Source organism: Dama dama, chromosome 10 (genome assembly GCF_033118175.1).
Source record: "Dama dama isolate Ldn47 chromosome 10, ASM3311817v1, whole genome shotgun sequence".
NCBI lineage: Eukaryota > Metazoa > Chordata > Mammalia > Artiodactyla > Cervidae > Dama > Dama dama.
The window spans coordinates 26,004,480-26,021,794 of NC_083690.1; the positions used below are offsets into that span (position 1 = coordinate 26,004,480).

At 48.3% G+C, this 17,315-nt stretch overlaps 1 protein-coding gene across 4 annotated transcripts in view; it reads left to right on the forward strand.

The window, feature by feature from the left end:
* The window catches only part of KATNIP (katanin interacting protein), a 228,715-nt gene that overhangs the window by 75,279 nt on the left and 136,121 nt on the right, over positions 1-17,315 (forward strand). For 2 of the 4 annotated variants that reach the window (XM_061153071.1, XM_061153072.1), the window contains exons 6-7: positions 7,990-8,121; positions 13,157-13,285. In XM_061153071.1, coding sequence (XP_061009054.1) covers positions 7,990-8,121; positions 13,157-13,285 — 261 coding nt within the window. The remainder of the gene's footprint in view (positions 1-7,989; positions 8,122-13,156; positions 13,286-17,315) is intronic. The other 2 variants (XM_061153073.1, XM_061153074.1) reach the window with 1 other exon arrangement.

Here is a 17,315-nt window from a genome sequence, read left to right on the forward strand (position 1 = left end):
TAAGAGCTGGGGAACCACAACTACTGAAGCCCACGTGCCCTAGAGCCCCTGCTCTGCAACAAGAGGAGCCACCGCCATGAAAAGCCCACACACACCGCATCTAAGAGAGTAGCCTCCGCTCACCACAACTAGAGAAAGCCCATGCACAGCAACGAAGACCCAGCACAGCCAAAAATAAAAAAATTAAGTAAAAGAATGTGTTACCTGAACTGTAATCGAGGAATCAGGAAGCCAGTGCCACAGCCGTTGGCCTCCGAGCGACCCTGTGTCTGCTAGTGAGACCCTTGGAAGAAAGACCTCGCTCACAGCTCACCCAGCCAGGGTGGGACGTGGATGAAAACACTCCTGGCCTCTACTGCATGCTTGGCACAGACGCAGCTGGGTGTGTCCCCTTCCTCTCCACCTCACTTTGGCTGTGCCTGCCTTCCACAAGGCCATTGGATTAGCCGAACCTGTGTCACATCCAGACCCCGGCTAAGAGGGAGTTTAGGAAATGCAGTGTCTGGCTTTCTGGCCTCTACTGAGCCGAGAGGCACCCCCAGAAGAGGGTGAAATGGGTACTGGGGGGACACCATCCCATCGACTCTGCTCCACCCACACAGTCCTTTGGGGACCACCCCTCAGAGATGGAGACAAATACAGGAGTCTGCAGAAGTGGAGATTGGACTGGGAACCAGTCATGAAGGAAGTCATCCATTAAGTTAATGAACATGTATTACCATGGGCCAGGCAGTCTGCAAGCGTGTCCAAAACGCCCCAGTCAGGTTCAGTTCCTGCCCTGGAAGATCCCACTGTGAAGACATGGGCACAGCTCATCCTGGGAGCAAGATGTCACAGCTGTGCTCCAGCATCTGGAAGGCCAGTCTGGTAGACTCTGAAAGTTAACCACTTGAAACCTGTGGGTTCAATTTGCCCCCCAGATAATGGTTTTGGGACTCACACAATTTATAAGAGACTTAGTCACTTGGTAACACTTTAATTCAAAAAATTTTATGTATTTTTTTCAAAAAGCTTGATTCCTGATTCCCTGGGAAAATGGAAAGATCTAGCCCCCAGGCTGGGTTGCCTGCCTATAAGGCAGCCATCAGCTGTCCACTTCTTCAGGCAAGAGCACCTGGCGGCAGGTGACGGGCAAGTCCAAAGGGTTAAGAGCACAGACTCAGGGACTGGCAGCCTGGGTTCCAAGCCTCAGCTGCACCACTTATGAGCTGAACGGTCCTGGAGAAGTGGCTTAGCCTCTCTGTACCTGTCTTCTCCTCTATAAGCAGGGTTGGTAATGGCACCCTCCCCATCGGGTAGTTAATGAGGATGGAATGACTGAACTCTCCCAGCGGTGCCCGACACAGAGGAAGCTGGCAGTGAACAGCCCTGACTGTCGTCATCAGCCATGGGGAGATGCCGACGGCAGCTTTTCCCTCCAGCATGTTCTTTCATTCATTCAGTCCTTCATTCATTTTGGGACCATTTACTGGAGAAGGAAATGACAACCCACTCCAGTACTCTTGCCTGGAGAATCCCATGGGACGAAGGAGCCTGATAGGCTGCAGTCCATGGGGTCGCAAAGAGTCAGACACGACTGAGCGACTTCACTTTCACTTTTCACTTTCATGCAGTGGAGAATGAAATGGCAACCCAGTATTCTTGCCTGGAGAATCCCAGGGACAGAGGAACCTGGTGGGCTGCCATCTATGAGGTCGCACACAACTGAAGCGACTTAGCCTTTTCCTCCTCTGGGGGATCTTCCTGATCCAGGAATCAAACCCTCATTTCCTGCTCTTCAGGTGGATTCTTTACCACTGAGCCACCTGGGAAGCCCTGGTTTCTCTGAGCGGCCCCTTAAACTCTGTTGAGGCACACGTAACCTTTCCACTGACCAAGCCCAATGCCATTTCTGGTAGAATAGAGTTCCCTCCTTAGGGTCTTGCCCGGCAACTAGGAAGCACTTTTGGGTGGAGCTGCCCTGATGGAAGGGGCTGCAGGTGCACACACTCCAGGACCCCTAGGCCAGAAGGTGAGAAAGTCATCCATACACTGGCCAAGAGGCTGACCACTCCACCTGTAAACGGCTTCCCGACTCTCCAGTGCTGGAGGGACCAGGGACCCAGATGGCTATGCTGGGCTTGCCTTCTGAGCGGCTGCCCGCGCAGTGGATCGGGCTGGTGGTGATAAATGGCTCTAGTTGCTGCTGTCCTTTCTTCCCCCAGCCACTTCTAGGCCTTAGATCTTTCCGCTGCTATCAGTGGATTAAGATTTATGGCTTCCTCAGCCTTGTAATACTTGGGTGGACAGCGGCCTAATCAACAGAGCCGTCGTTTACCAAAATGCTGTCAGATTTGATGAACGTCATCGACTCTTAGCATTAAATTGGTAGTGAAGGGATTGGCCTTCCAGCAATTTACTGTGGGGTGGGCTTTCCTTAAAGGCCTGAAAAGCAAGTTCATTGCAATTATTAAAGCACAGGTTTTGTTCTCACTCTGCTGCCATATCCGGTTTCCTGTTGGGGGTCAGGCAGCTTAAGCACCTCTAGGAAAACTCACAGGTGAAAATGTGAAGCATGGGGGACCCTTCCCTTTGTTTTGTTTTTTCTTCCCCCACTGAGTTTTGAAAACCCCTGCAGTGAGGACAATAAATGAAACAACCCATAAAGCATCAGCTTTACAGTGACCTTGCTTGACACAGGCTGTCAGAGCACAAGCACTGTTAGTTGTAAGAGATCAGGCAGATCCAGGAAAACCATATCAAATAAGATCGATTTATTCCCCACCCCAACCCAAAGCTGTGTCTGTCAGTATCTTCAGAGCTCTCCTGCCCCTAGAGGGAGCCATTTACATAGTGCACAACCTGTGCAACCACCCAGGTCACCCACTCTCAGCTTTGCTCTCTTTTTTTTTTCCTAAGTGATGATAAGCATAAATGCACGCTTCTCAGAATACTGTACTAAGAAGGGTGGCGATACACAAAAACTCTGGGCATGACACTGGGCTGAGTATAGAACAAGCTGGCCTTGGGCTGGCAAACTGGTCTGTGGGTGTTTAGGTATGTTTAGGGGCTTCCCTGGTGGCTCAGACAGTCAAGGATCCACCTGCAATGCAGGAGAACTGACTTTGATCCCTGGGTCAGGCAGATCTCTTGGAGAAGGGAACGGCTCCCCACTCCAGTATTTTTGCCTGGAGAGGTGCATGGACAGAGGAACCTGGCGGGCTACAGTCCATGGGGTCACAGAGAGTCAGACCCAACTCAGCGACTAACACTTTCACTTTCACTTCAGGATGTTTAGGGCTTCTGAATCCTGTTCCAGTATATGGTTGATAGTGCAAGGGACTATCAGATCTGGGTGCTTGCAAGTAGGCAGCAGAGAGCAGCTGCTCAGAAACGCCCACTCTGGGTAAAGCGGGGAGCCAACCAGAACCTCGGGCATCATCTTTGCAAGGACATGAAGGTGGGAGGCAGGGAGCGGGCTGGTGCACCCAGGGGCTGGCTCCTCGGCGGCAGCAGGTGGGCGTCCTCGTGTGGGTGGGGCTGCTCACCACCTCCTCTCCGTGGTGGCAGAGGCACCTCCTGGGGCTGGGGCGGGAGAGCCGGCCAGATGGAAGGACTATTTATTTCCCTCTCCAGCACCCACTCAGCATTTAGAAGCTCTTTCTGGACCACATTAATTTTGTCACATGTTGCTTCATAAACACATTTTTCCGTTATATGTGCTGAGTGGGTTTCTTGAGGCCAGGGCATTGGTTTACTTTTTTTTTTTTTTCCCCTATCCTCATGTTTCCAGAACCTTGTTATACAGTTAGCACTTGGTAAGGACTTGCTGATTAAGTTCCTTAATGCCCTATTGCAAACCTGTCATACCTTGGTGAGGCAAGTAGTTGTGCTAAGCTCCTGGAGGGAGGAGGGAAAACAGGACAGAGAGGACAGAGAGACACACACATTGGACTCTTCATGAACTGGACTGCTTTCTTATATTTGCAATTAAGATCAAGCCAGTAGAGCTGCATTGAGCCCAGCTCTCTCACTTGCCAATGGGAAATTCCCATTTCAGGCATGGCTGGATCCAGGTGCTCAGACAGGTGCTTAGACATTGTAGCAGGGCTCATTCGCCATCACCCAACTCTGCTTTTTTCCATGTTGTCCTGGCAGAACCACATTGGCCACCAGCAAGCAGCCCACAACTTACATTCTGTCACCTGCTGTTGCATCTCTTCGGCTCCCCTAAACCTATCACTCAAACAGCATGGGCCAGCGGGATCTAATGCTCAGACTGGCCAGGCCAGGGCCAAGCACTCCCTCCACCCCTGGGTGCAGTTCCACATGAACACTTGGATTAGGGGTGGGAAGAGGGAGGATTTCCCAAGAGAAAACCAGGGTACTTTTACCAGAAGACAGGGGACTGCATACTGGACTGGCAGAAGCAACAGTGCCCACCGCCAAACCTCAGAGACGTTTTGATTTTACACTTCTTCCACTTAATGTGTGTTTAAACCACCTGGGGTCTTGTTAAAATGCAGCTAAAACACAGTCCTGCATCTGAGATGCGGCTTGAAACTTTGTATTTCTCATAAATTCCCCGGAGAAGCCAGTGCTACTGGGCCCTGGATCACAGGTGGAGGAGCAAGGCTCTTGTCCCAGGCCTCCCTTTCCAGATAAAGGAGTAGATACCTTGGAGGGGCCAGGCTGCACCCCAGGCAGGGTCCCTGTGCGCAGTGGTCCTCCCTCCCTCCTCCTCTCTTGTACCATTTCTTCCCAGCATTTGAATATTATTGAATGATTCCTGGGAAAGAGGGAGGGGCACATGGTGGAAAACCCATCCCAGCCATGAACTTCAAAGCCTTCACAGTTTCACCCTGACCTGGGGTAGGGAAGCCCCCAAGAGCCTCCTGGCCTGGAAGCCCCAGTTCTATGAATTCTGTGGCACCCACCCTCCATGGACCCCACTGCTGGTGCCAGCAAATGCTCTGAAAGCATGCTGATGAAGCCTGGGAGGCAGTGATACCCCACGGGGAGCCAGAGCCCAGGGCAACAAGGTTGATGGTCAAACAGAAGGTGGGTGGAAGTTGTCATTCTGGAAACAGCCAGGTGCACTTAAGAGTCTAGGGAGCGTCACCACATGACGGGGTGGCCTGTGAAGGAAAACGTGTCCCAGGGCCCCTTCCTTCTGTGTTTCTGCCTCCTGCCTGTTCTCCACTGGGGAGCTCCCTACCTGCCTTTTCTGCCTCTTACGCTCTTTCTCCAAGGCCTTTTCCTGGAATGATCTACGGCCCAGCTCCTGTGTCTTTAGTGTTAAATAGTCTCAGGAAAGTCTTGAATCCCTCTCTGATCTCCCCAAAGGCTACTCTACCCCAGCCTGGACACATTTCTTCTTCACTTGCCTGTTGGGGGCAATACAGCGTGGAGGTTCAGAACTGGGGTCAGGCAGCAAACTACAGCCTTGGGGCTGAATTCAACCACAGCCTGTTTCTGTAAATCAAGTGTTTGGGGGACACAGTCATGCCCACTGTTACGTGTTATTATTTATCTTGTGGTGATAGTGGTAAAGAACTCACCTGCCAATGCAAGAGACGTAAGAGACTCGGGTTCAATCCCTGGGTTGGGAATATCCTCTGGAGGAGGGCACGGCAACCCACTTTAGTATTCTTGCCTGGAGAATCTCATGGACAGAGAAGCCTGGCAGGCTACAGTCCATGGAGTTGCAAAGAGACAGACATGACTGAAGCAACTTAGCATACATGCATGCATTTATTTAGGCAAGGTTGCTTTGAGCTACAATGAAACAATTGAATACTGTAGCAGAGACCACAGGGCTGGCAAAGCCTTTAAGTATTTACTCTACAGGAAACTGGCCCATCCCTGGTTTCCAGTAAGGCCCCTGAAGCCACCCTGCTGGGATTCAGATCTAGACTCTGGGGCCTCCTAGCTGTGGGACACTGACCACATGGCTTACAGCCTTGTGCCTCGGTTTCCCCCTGGAGTAGCTGTGAGGACTAAAGGAACACAGGCCCCTGAAGCTCTTCATTAGGTGACTTGGTGTCCAGTGTGATGGTGGCGGGGTGGTGGGCATGGGCAGTGTGGATGCGGCTCAGAAAGGTCTTCCGTCCTGACCACCGCGCATCCTGCAGGGCAGCAAGGCTCAGGATCTTCATTATCAAGATAACGACACGGTTTACTATGTTGAGGGGAAGCTGCATCTTATCCCGGGGAGTAGAGGTTTCTAAAGCTCGGGCATCGGGAAATGCAAGCTCTGAATCACTGATGACTGCCCCTCGGCTGAGAAGTAGATCAGTACACGGGGCTTGGTGGACCCCTCCTGACCCTCAGGTGGTGGCTTGGTGGTTTAGTTGCTCAGTCGTGTGTGACTCTTTTGCGGCCCCATGGACTGTAGTTCACCAGGCTCCTCTGTCTATGCGATTTCCCAAGCAAGAATACTGGAGTGGGTTGCCAGTTTCCTTCTCCAGGGGATCTTCCCAACCCAGGGATCGAACCCGGGTCTTCTGCATTGGCAGGTGATTCTTTACTACTGAGCCACCAGGGAAACCCATAAGCACATCCGAATCTCAGAGCAACATTTAAAGAGGCCCTGGCTTTCAGATTTGTGCACGCGCACAGCCTCACCGATAGGAGGGATCCCCTTAGAGTTTGCTCCCTGGGCACCTGACTTGACCCTCACTCTGCCCTGGCCCCAGTCTTGTCCACCAAGTCCAGCACAGCCAACGCTGGGAGTCAGAGCACTGATCCAGTGACAGTTTCTTTCCTTGTCTAACCGGGCAGCTTGCTCCTGGGTTCACGATGGATGAAATAGACCCTTGAGCTGGAGGTCTGGCCCCTTTACTTGGTGCCGTGTGGGGCGAGTAGTGCAGCCTCGTTATACACTGGATGGATTACTAGGCTGACAAAGCTGCAGATACTCAGGGGCCAGGAAACAGTTATGCTTGGCCCAGACGTCTGGTATGTGAGGGTTTGTGTGGGAATCAGCATAGGAGAAAGAGTCTGGGGCCGGGTCATAGGGACCTTCACATGGGGTACAGGTCTGGCTGTGAAAGCAAGGGGACCCAAGTAACTCTGGCTTCAACAATGTGAAAGTTGGTGTCTCCAGCAAAGATTAGTGGTGGGCCATCACCTTGCTCCGAGAGGTGGCAGAGGAGGCCAGGCACAGCCTCTTTCATCGCTTTAGCCTCCTCCACAGGCCTCCCCCTCCCCAAGCGTGCTCAGCAGCTTGCCATCACCTCCTCATTCCAGCTGGCAGAAAGGGGGTCAGGGCAAGTGTGGGCACTGCCTCAAAGATACACACTTTCCTCCCTCACCCCCACATCACTGAGGCCAGTGCTCACCTGTTCCCCCACCCCCAATCACTGGGAATGCTGGACACACCACATTCACTCCATGGAAATGCAATACAAGAAAGGGAGGGGAAATGGACATTCAGGGGACACGGGGCCAAGGGGTGGGTTTCCCAAAGAATGACTCAAGGAATGCTGGGAGGACAGGGTCCCACCACACAGCTTCCATGGCCTCAAAAGTTTGCGATCTGTTTCATCTGTATTTTATTGGATTGGCCAAACAGTAAGATGTGATGGAAAAACCCGAAAAAACTTTTTGCCAACCCCAGTATTTTTAGGATTGTCCCCAGCGTGTGTGGAGGAGGGGACGAGGGGGCCTATCAAAGGCCCTGGGAAGTCCTGGTCCCAAACCCAGGCTTCCCTAAACTTATTTAGATCCCAAAGCCCATTTGGGTAAGTTGGACACTTACTGAAATTCTACTGATATGTCCAAGCATAAAGTTACTAAAAAATTCTACTGCACACACTTCGGGCGTCAAAACCAGTAAAGACTTGAATAGGAGTGGTTCAACCCATCCGGCCGGCCTGTCCAAGGTGGCGCCCAGCCGCGTGCACCCTGACCCTGACCACCTACCAGAGTCCCTACCACGCTCGCCCCTCAGAGGAATCAAGGAGTTCGTTTCACCATATCTGAAACCTTCTGGCTTCTTGTGCCTAGAAATCTGTGCAGATCAGAACGGAAGCTGGCCCGCGGCTCTACATCCAGCCTCCTCCGGACTATGCTGAAGATTCTGAGCCATGTGGGGATGTGACTGTCAAGGTGAAGGATGCTTCTGGGGACTGTCCACAGGTAGGACTGGCTTCAGTTCAGGGCTAGAGTAGCTCTCAGGGATACTAACAATTCCTTATTTCCTTCCTTCCTTCACAAGAGCCTGCCTTCCTTCCCTCTTGCACTTATTTTCTGCACTTTAATGAGCATACAAACCTTGCACTAGACGCTCTGCTGGGAACCCATGTCCAGAGGTCAGCAAGGCTGGTGTCTGACATAAAAGAGGCACCAACATATAATCCCTCTACTGAAAGAGGGAGCTGAGAGGTGGGGCAGGGCATACAGGGACCAGGAGGGAGAGGATCTGGGATGACTTCCTGGAGGGAGTGGCATTTACCTGGTTCCTAAAAGCTGGAGGGGAGGGGAGGTAAGCTGAGCTGATAACCTGTCTGCACCTGTATGCATGCGTGCTAAGTCACTTCAGTTGTGTCCAACTCTTTGCAATCCTATGCATGGTAGCCCGTCAGGCTCCTCTGTCCATGGGATTCTCCAGCCATGAATACTGGAGTGAGTTTCTATACCCTTCTCCAGGGGATCTTCCCGACCTAGGGATCAAACCCATGTCTCTTGCATCTCCTGCATTGGCAGGCAGTTTCTTTACTCCTAGAGCCACGTGGGAAACCCTGTATCATGCACCTGCTGGTAAATATTTTGAATATCCAACCCCCCCACCCCTACCACCCAGGCCAGCAGAACCACACACGTGGAAACACCCAGAGGCCCATGTGTAGCTGTAGCTCAGAGTCCCTGGCCATACAGCAGCTGACAAGGTTGACCCCTGGGGTGTTTCCCTTCCCTTCCTCCCAACTGTCATTTCATTTCTGAAATCCTTGGAATTGCAACAGTAAATCCCAGTCTCCCTTTCACCATACATTTGTTGGGTACCCACTTTTGAGCATCAGGCTCAATCCTGGGCATCAGAGACACAGAAAAGAGCAAAACTGACAAGGCTCTTATTCTTAAGCAACTTATGTTCCAGGGGGAGAGACAGACAGTAAAGAATTAAATCAAAAGCTCAGAAACCTTTCAAGACATGCAAAGTAATAATTAAAAGTGAAATACAAAATTTTAAAAAAGAAGAAAATCAAGAAATAAATAATATGTTCTAGGGAAAAAAAAAAAAACAGAAAGGGGAGATGGGACAGTGTGGGCAAGAGGAAACATTAGATGATAGAAAGGGAAGGAACACTTCTCTCAGGTGTGACATTTCAGCTGAAACTTGATGGATAAGACAGAGCCGGCTGCGGGAAAGCATTCCAGGCAGAGGGAACGGCAGGCACAGGGGACCCGAGGCTGCGTTTGTTCAAGGCGCATGATGCAGGCATGATGTGAGCAAAGGGGAGTTAGGAGGTGATGACGTCAGAGGAGCAGGGGGGCCAACCAGACAGTGTGCACAGTGAGCAGGGTGGGGTGGGGATGGAGGACGGGGTTTTATTTCAAGGGCATCGATTTTGTAATTAGGATGAGTGTATGGAGTATCGCCACGGTTATGTACAAGCTGAATTTTAGAGAGGAGCAAAGTCAAGCTGCTGAGCCAGTCCTGCCCCATTTGCTGAGAATGAGATTGTTCAGCCGTGGACCCAAGCTGCAGATTCCACAGCCTCCCCAGGACAGACTCTTCCTTCCGCCCGCAGCTTCTGTACCTGAAACCTGCTTCTCTGGAATGAAAATGACTCACAAAGGAGACAGGAATGTCACCCTGGAAACATTCCTCTGATCACCGTTGCATGTTGGTCTTCCCTTCTTTGCTCGTCAAGGAAGGACAATTAAGGAGCAAGGGATCACTTTGTTTCACATTCCGGCTGCAAAATCTGAACGTTAATTGCAAATTTTTGTTCTTCCTGGATTAAAAAAAAAAAATTCTCTTAAATGGAAGGACCCAATGACCTTGTCTCTGTAAACAGTCCATAGAAATGAGATTTTGCAGTGGGCAAAACTGTGGACTTTATTGCCTTCAACACCCACCTCCCACAGAACACACACAACACACACACACACACACACACACACACACACACACACACACACACGCTTGCTTTTGAATCAACCAAAGGTTCCCTGCTCAGGAGGAGTCTGTGCTAACAGCTTTCAGCTTCCCTTCGCTGGGGAGGCTGGTTTAAAGCCAAGCCCAGCCCCAGCCCCGCCTGAGTGCCCTTCAAGCATGTTAATCCTCTCTCCTCCTTTGGCCATTTAGTACCCCCCACCGCCACCCCCACCCCGTTAAATGAACATATATTCCTTCCTTTGCAAGCTCCCAAGCTCCCTGCAACACCAGGCAGCCTGTCCCTCACAAGCTATTAAGCTCCATTAGCATTCCTGGGTGCGCCTGCTGTGGAGCAGCATCGCCCCACTCGCCCGCACTTAATTTTTTCCACCGTGAGTGCTTGATTGTATTTCCTCCTTCCCTTTTTCTCCCCATCTTGAGGGGGCACTCCGTGAGGCTTCACAGTCAATTTCCCCTTGGAGTTATTTTCCTCCTAAGTGAAAGAGTAAAATGGCCACGCCAGGTTTCAGCAAAGGCAGAAGACTTAAGAGATGCGATCTGAACAGGGAAAGGAAGGGGAAAAAAAAGGCCTGGCTAAATATACTCAGTCCCCCTCACACTGTTTGCAAGTGCAGCCTGAAGTGGAGCAAAAGGAATTGCTGTCCGCGTGTGTACTTTTCATCTGACCTTCACTGCTGAAACACACCAGCCTTTTCGCCTTCCATCAGATCCTTAGTGAACTTCAATTTCTCCGTGCTCTGAGTTCACAGATCGGGCATGTGCAAGCATGTTCTGTTGGCCTCCACTCCCCTTCCCCATTGACTGTGCTTTTTAGAAAGATGTGAGTTACTAGCTGACATTTAAGAATCAGGAGATTCCATGTCAGTCTGCACTGGGGGCTTTTCTTGAAAAATCCAAAGAGTTGGGAATCACATTCTTTAATAACAGCCATGCCTGGAGCTAGGGGATAGCTGTCCCCTTAGACAAGTGTGTGTTTCATGTACCATGGTCCCCACCACATCTGAGGCACCATCTAGATGCTGGATATAAAGCAGACAAGTATATCGTATGCCACTGGGCAGAGTAGGGCTTCCATAGTGGCTCAGACAGTAAAGAATATTCCTCTGCCTGCAATGCAGGAGACCTGGGTTCCATCACTGGGTTGGGAAGATCCCCTGGAGAAGGGAATGGCCCCTCACTCCAGTATTCTTGCCTGGAGAATCCCCACGGACAGAGGAGCCTGGCGGGCTAGTCCCTAGGGGTCACAAAGAGTCAGACACGGCTTAGCGACTAACATTTTTTAACACTTAGGGCAGAGTGAGAAGTGGGAGGAAGTGGGCAGAGGTTGCCGTGTTACATGGGAGGAGGGGACGTGCCCGTGATGAGGTGCTGTGTGACCAGGGGCCTCGAGGAAACCCGCGAGTGAGCAGGTGGAGCGGAGCTTCCACACACGGCGGGCAGCAGGCACAGAGGCCCCCGGGAGGGAAGACAGCACACAGGCTGGTGTGGCCGGAGCTGAGCCGGCAAGGGGGCAAGGCCAGGGACAGAGCCAAGGCTCAGATGACATTGGGCTTTGAGAGCTGTGCTCAAGATTGAGGGATTCTACTACAAGTCAGAGGAAGAGCCACTGTAGGGTTTTGAGCAGCTTAACAACTTCAGGGGAAGGAGGGCATCTCTTTTTCTTTCCAGAGGGTTCTGCTCAAGTGCCCGATCCTGGTCACGTTGGCTCTCTTTGGGGTATGTGTTGCAATGGTTAATAAGTCTCCATCAAAATGCCTTTGGCTCCATTTAAGGACCAGGAATGAAAGTACATATTATTTTCTATGATTAAGTTATCCCTTTTCCCCCTGATAATGCATGATCAATATGAAAAATTCAAAATGATACAAAGAAAAAAAAAAAGCCCTCTCATAATCCCACTGCCCTGGAGACTATTACTGTGAATAGGTAGGTACATGACTATCCAGACTGGAAATTGCATATATACATTATATTCCTTGAAAGTATATATCAATTACATCCGACATGAGATAGTTGGTCTGAAATGTTCTGGTCCTGGACTGTTCCCAATGAGTGGTGTTTTCTGCAGTATATATCAGTTATATCCAACATGAGATAGTTGATCGGAAATGTTCTGGTCCTGGCCTGTTCCCAATGAGTGGGTGTTTTCTGTGGTTAGTTATCTTGTCAGTCCCTGAGAGCATGACAGGTCATGGGAAAAAGGTTTGCCCACTGTGGCAACTTCCAGAAAGCCTTCTTGAGTTTTTCTTTCCATCATGTAGATCCTGGAGCGGCGTGAATTAGATGTTAGCCCACAATTACAGTTCAGGGCTTTGAAGTCACTGTTACTTGCTGACACTTAGAGACCCGTGCCAACCCGTGTGGCACCAGGAGGGCTGCCACATATGGACTCTGCCGTGGCCCATGACATCTCACCCACCTGTTGGTGCTGTGTAGATTAGCTGGCGGTTCCCCCACTGGTGGAGCATCCCCCAGTGACCCGCCTGTCCCACTCTGTCCCCAGCAGGCTCTTCAGTAAATCCCTTCAGTCACCCTCCATTAATTTCAACGGTGAGACTTAAGGAGGGTTTTTTTTTTTTTTTTTTTTTTTTAGGGCAGTTCTCTAGCTTGGGAACTTCTGCAGTTTCAGATTACCATATAAATAACCTTTAAGCAAGTGCCTTTTTTCTTCCTTCCTTTCTTTCTTTTTTATTGTTCATTTCACATAAATGGGATTATACCATCCAGGCTCTTTGATAGTTCCACCATTTTTAGGCAACAACATTCTGGGGCCATCTCACAATACCTGTATCACTCAGACATCTGAACCCACTTCAGCCACTGAAACAGTGGCTCTGGTTGTTGGTGGCCCCGAGTGTGAATCCTGGTCCACTTAGCAGCCGTGTCTTGAAGTGATGTTGGTAAAGCAGGGGTGAGTTCCAACAGATGAACTTGAAGAGTGAGAATGAATGAGGGGAGGCCTGGAGACCAACAGAGGGGAAAGAGGACCCCGTTCATCTCCAGGGATGTAAGTTGCTTTTACCACGCCCAGTTCTTTCTCCTTGTCCTTAGGATACCAAATCTCCCACCAGCACCACGGCCTGTGATTTTAATTTCTCCCTTCCAAACGCAAAAGGACGCTCTGACCTTCCAAGCAGTACGGACAGAGAAAGGATCCTCTTAACTATTCAGGATGTAATGGTAAGACGGACTTTCAGATCCTAACTCTCAGAGGTCAGGGTCTTCTCTGTACTAAAATAGCTGGGCCATAGGACAGACCCCCCCCCACGGGAGAATCTCCATTTACACCTGGGAACACAGCACAGATCACAACAGGATTGGATGTAAAAAAAAAAAAACCTCTGGTCCACCCACCAGGTTTCAAACAACACATGAGAGACTTGACTTGATACCATGCTTTGCTTTGCTTTTTTTAAATTGGACTATAATTGCTTTACAGTGTTGTGTTAGCCTATGCTGTACTACATAGCGAATTGGCCATGTGTATACATATGCCCCCTCCCTCTGGAGCCTCCCTCCTGCCCCCCACCCCACCCTTCTAAGTCATCACAGCACAGAGCTGAGCCCCCTGTGTTATACGGCAGCATCCCACTAGTTACCTATCTTACACATGGCTGTGTGTATATATCAGTGCTACCCTCTCAATTAGCACCCCCGCTCCTTCCCCTGCTTTGTCCACGAGCCCGTTCTTTACATCTGTCCCTCTATTCCTGTCCTGCAAATAGGTTCATCTACACCATTTTTCTAGACTCCATATATATATATATATATGCATTAATATATGCTATTTTGCTTTTCTCTTTCTGACTTCACTCTGTGTGACAGACTCTAGGTTCATCCGCATCCCTTTCATCATTTTCTTGAATGATAGTAAAAGCTCACGTTAAATGAACACTTACTCAGTGACCAGTACTGAATGGAGAATAAATCATCCATCACTGCTTTCATTAATGCTGCGAGTTAAGTGCTAGGTGTTTTCATTCTCCTTTTATAGTTTGAGGAAACAGACATGAGAAATGTTGTCGCTTGTCCAAGTCTCAGAGAAGCCCAAACTGGAAACCCTGACCCCAGGACTCCTTGTTCCATGAAATTAGCAATCACAGGCCAGGAATCACATTACGTTGTTTTTGCTTCCGAAAGGGCCCAGGTCTCCGTAGGGGCATGGTCTATTATGAATATTATTGATGTTCTGCCTGGGAGGAAGGTGTTGAGAGGTGGCCATCCATCAGTTATGTTTTAAACAATGATGGAGAAGACCGCTCCTCTGCCAAACATTTCCCCACTGAACCCAAGGCTGGGAACATTGATGGAAAATGTTTTTCAAAAGTGAAATCCAATGGGGATACAACCAGACAAAGCCAAATTGAGGGACAGTCTATAAAACAACTGGCCTGGAGTCTTCAGAAATGTCAGTTGCATTAACAGACTGAGAAAGGCTGTTCCAGGTTAAAGGGGGCTCAAGAGATATCACCGTTGTGTAATGTGAGATCTTGTGGGGAGGGGCAGGTGGTTTAAGGATAGTTTGGGGAAATTAATGAAATTTAAAAATTAACCATATTATATAATACTGTAACCATAATAGAAAATAATATTGTGTTGATGTTAAATTTTCTGAATTCGATAATTGTATTGTGGTGATGTAAGATAAGGTCGTTGTTCTCAGGTCTCAGAGAACTGGTGAAGAATTGATGAATGTAGGTGCTGGGTATTTGGGTATTCATTGTACCCTTCTATTACACTATGCTGATAAATTTTCTGTGGGTTTTACATTTTTTCAAACTAAGTTTTTAAGAAGCTAGCTCATTAGGGAGGAGGTAAGCTGCTTCAATAGAGCTAAGCATCAGCAAAGAAAGAAATAGAAAAAAAGTGAAAAATTGAGACCTAGTTTTAAAAAAAAAAAACTTAGGATTGTGTTGATGTCAGTTTCTAGATTGTGCTATCATTATGTGAGATGTTACCATGGGGAAAACTGGATGAAGGGTACACGAGATGGCTTGGTATTGTCTGCAATTAGTTCAAAATAAAAAGTAAAAAGCTAACTAAATAAAATAAGCACCAATGCCCAAGTTCCATCATCCAAAGGTTTTGATTCTGATCCTGTTTAGGCTCAAACAAGACTCCTCTTTTTAGGCTCCCCACGTGATTATAATTTGCAGCAATATTTGAGAACCTGGCTTCCCTTGTAGCTCAGCTGGTAAAGAATCCTCCTGCAATGCAGGAGACCTGGGTTCTTTCCTTGGGTTGTGAAGATCCCCTGGAGAAGGGAAAGGCTACCCACTCCAGTATTCTGGCCTGGAGAATTCCACGGACTACAGTCCATGGGATCGCAAAGAGTCAGACACGACTGAGTGACTTTCACTTTCACTTCGAGAACCACCATTATAAGGACAAGAGAGAGAGCCATGGGTCCTAAAATTTGATCAGCACAGGAATCACTAAGGATATCTGTTTAAATTGCATGTATTAGGTCTATTTTTTAAGCTAAGAGACTTGTTTGTGGGCGGTCACTTAGTTTTTAACAGTTTTTAATTCCTGGGGATCCTGAATCAGGTCTGAAGATTAGTTCAGTTCAGTTCAGTTCATTCACTCAGTTGTGTCTGACTCTTTGCGACCCCATGGACTGCAGCATGCCAGGCCTCCCTGTCTATCACCAATTCCTGGAGTTTACTCAAACTCATGTCCACTGAGTCAGTGATGCCATCCAACCATCTCATCCTCTGTCATCCCCTTCTCCTCCCGCCTTCAATCTTTCCCAGCATCAGGGTCTTTTAAAATGAGTCAGTTCTTTGCATCCAGTGGCCAAAGTATTGGAGTTTCAGCTTCAGCATCAGTCCTTCCAGTGAATATTCAAGACTAATTTCAGAATATTCAGGACTGAAGATTAGAGTTCTTCAAATGGAAGGAAAGTTTTTGAGATCATTTGAAGTTTGTGGCTTGGATTTGGGGACTCTAAAAGAAAGAAATGTTAAAATTGGAAGTTAAAATCTCCTCTACATCATATAAAATTAAAATAACTGTAGAGAAAAACAATAAAACAACAACCACAAAATTCCATAGGTTCACAAAAGCCAGAAAAGGATGGGAGGGGCTCTGCCCTTGTCTTCAAACCTCTTCCTGCACTTCTGCAAACTCAGTCAGGAGAGGATGTCACTTAATAAATGAAAGATGAGAAAGCATAATAGCTCCTGGCAATATCTCCTGTGTTACAGATCAATTTCTATCCAGAATATCGACCATACATATTATGAAAAGACTAAATTATGTTTACTATACATACTCTTTTTAAGAAGACAAGGAAGTCAATCTATTTTAGAAGTGTTTTAGTATAAAATTATTTTATTTATATTTTTGACTCAATTATTTTATTTAGGTTGTTTAAAGAGGTGAATTTTAGAGAGACAGTAAATTTTTTGTGTGTTATTAAGGCATTATTATATTAAGACAATGAATATGCACCGTTCATATTTGGTTTTCTCACTTTGGTCACATTCAAAACATGGCGCACATTCAAAATATGTCTCCAGCTTGAGAAAAAACAATTCATAAGAAATAGGGACATGTAAGAGAGGATTTGTTGTTGTTCAGTTTAGTTCAGTACTCTCCAACTCTTTGCGACTCCACGGACTGCAGCACACCAGGCCTCCCTGTCCATCACCAACTCCCAGAGCTTGCTCAAACTCATGTCCACTGAGTCAGTGATGCCATTCAACCATCTCATCCTCTGTCATCCCTTTCTCCTACTGCCTTCAATCTTTCCCAGCATCAGGGTCTTTGCCAATGAGTCAGCTCTTCACATCAGGTGGCGAAAGTACTGGAGTTTCAGCTTCAGCATCAGTCCTTCCAATGAATCTTCAGGACTGATCTCCTTTGGGATGGACTGGTTAGATCTCCTTGCAGTCCAAGGGACTCTCAAGAGTCTTTTCCAACAGCACAGTTCAAAGGCATCAATCCTTCTACTCTCAGGTTTCTTTATGGTCCAACTCTCACATCCATACATGACTACTGGAAAAGCTATAACTTTGACTAGACGGACCTTTGTTGGCAAAGTAATAGCTCTGCTTTTTAATATGCTGTCTGGGTTTGTTATAGCTTTTCTTCCAAGGAGCAAGCATCTTTTAATTTCATGGCTGCAGTTACCATCTGCAGTGATTTTGGAGGCCAAGTAAATAAAGTCTGTCACTGTTTCCATTGTTTCCCCATCTATTTGCCA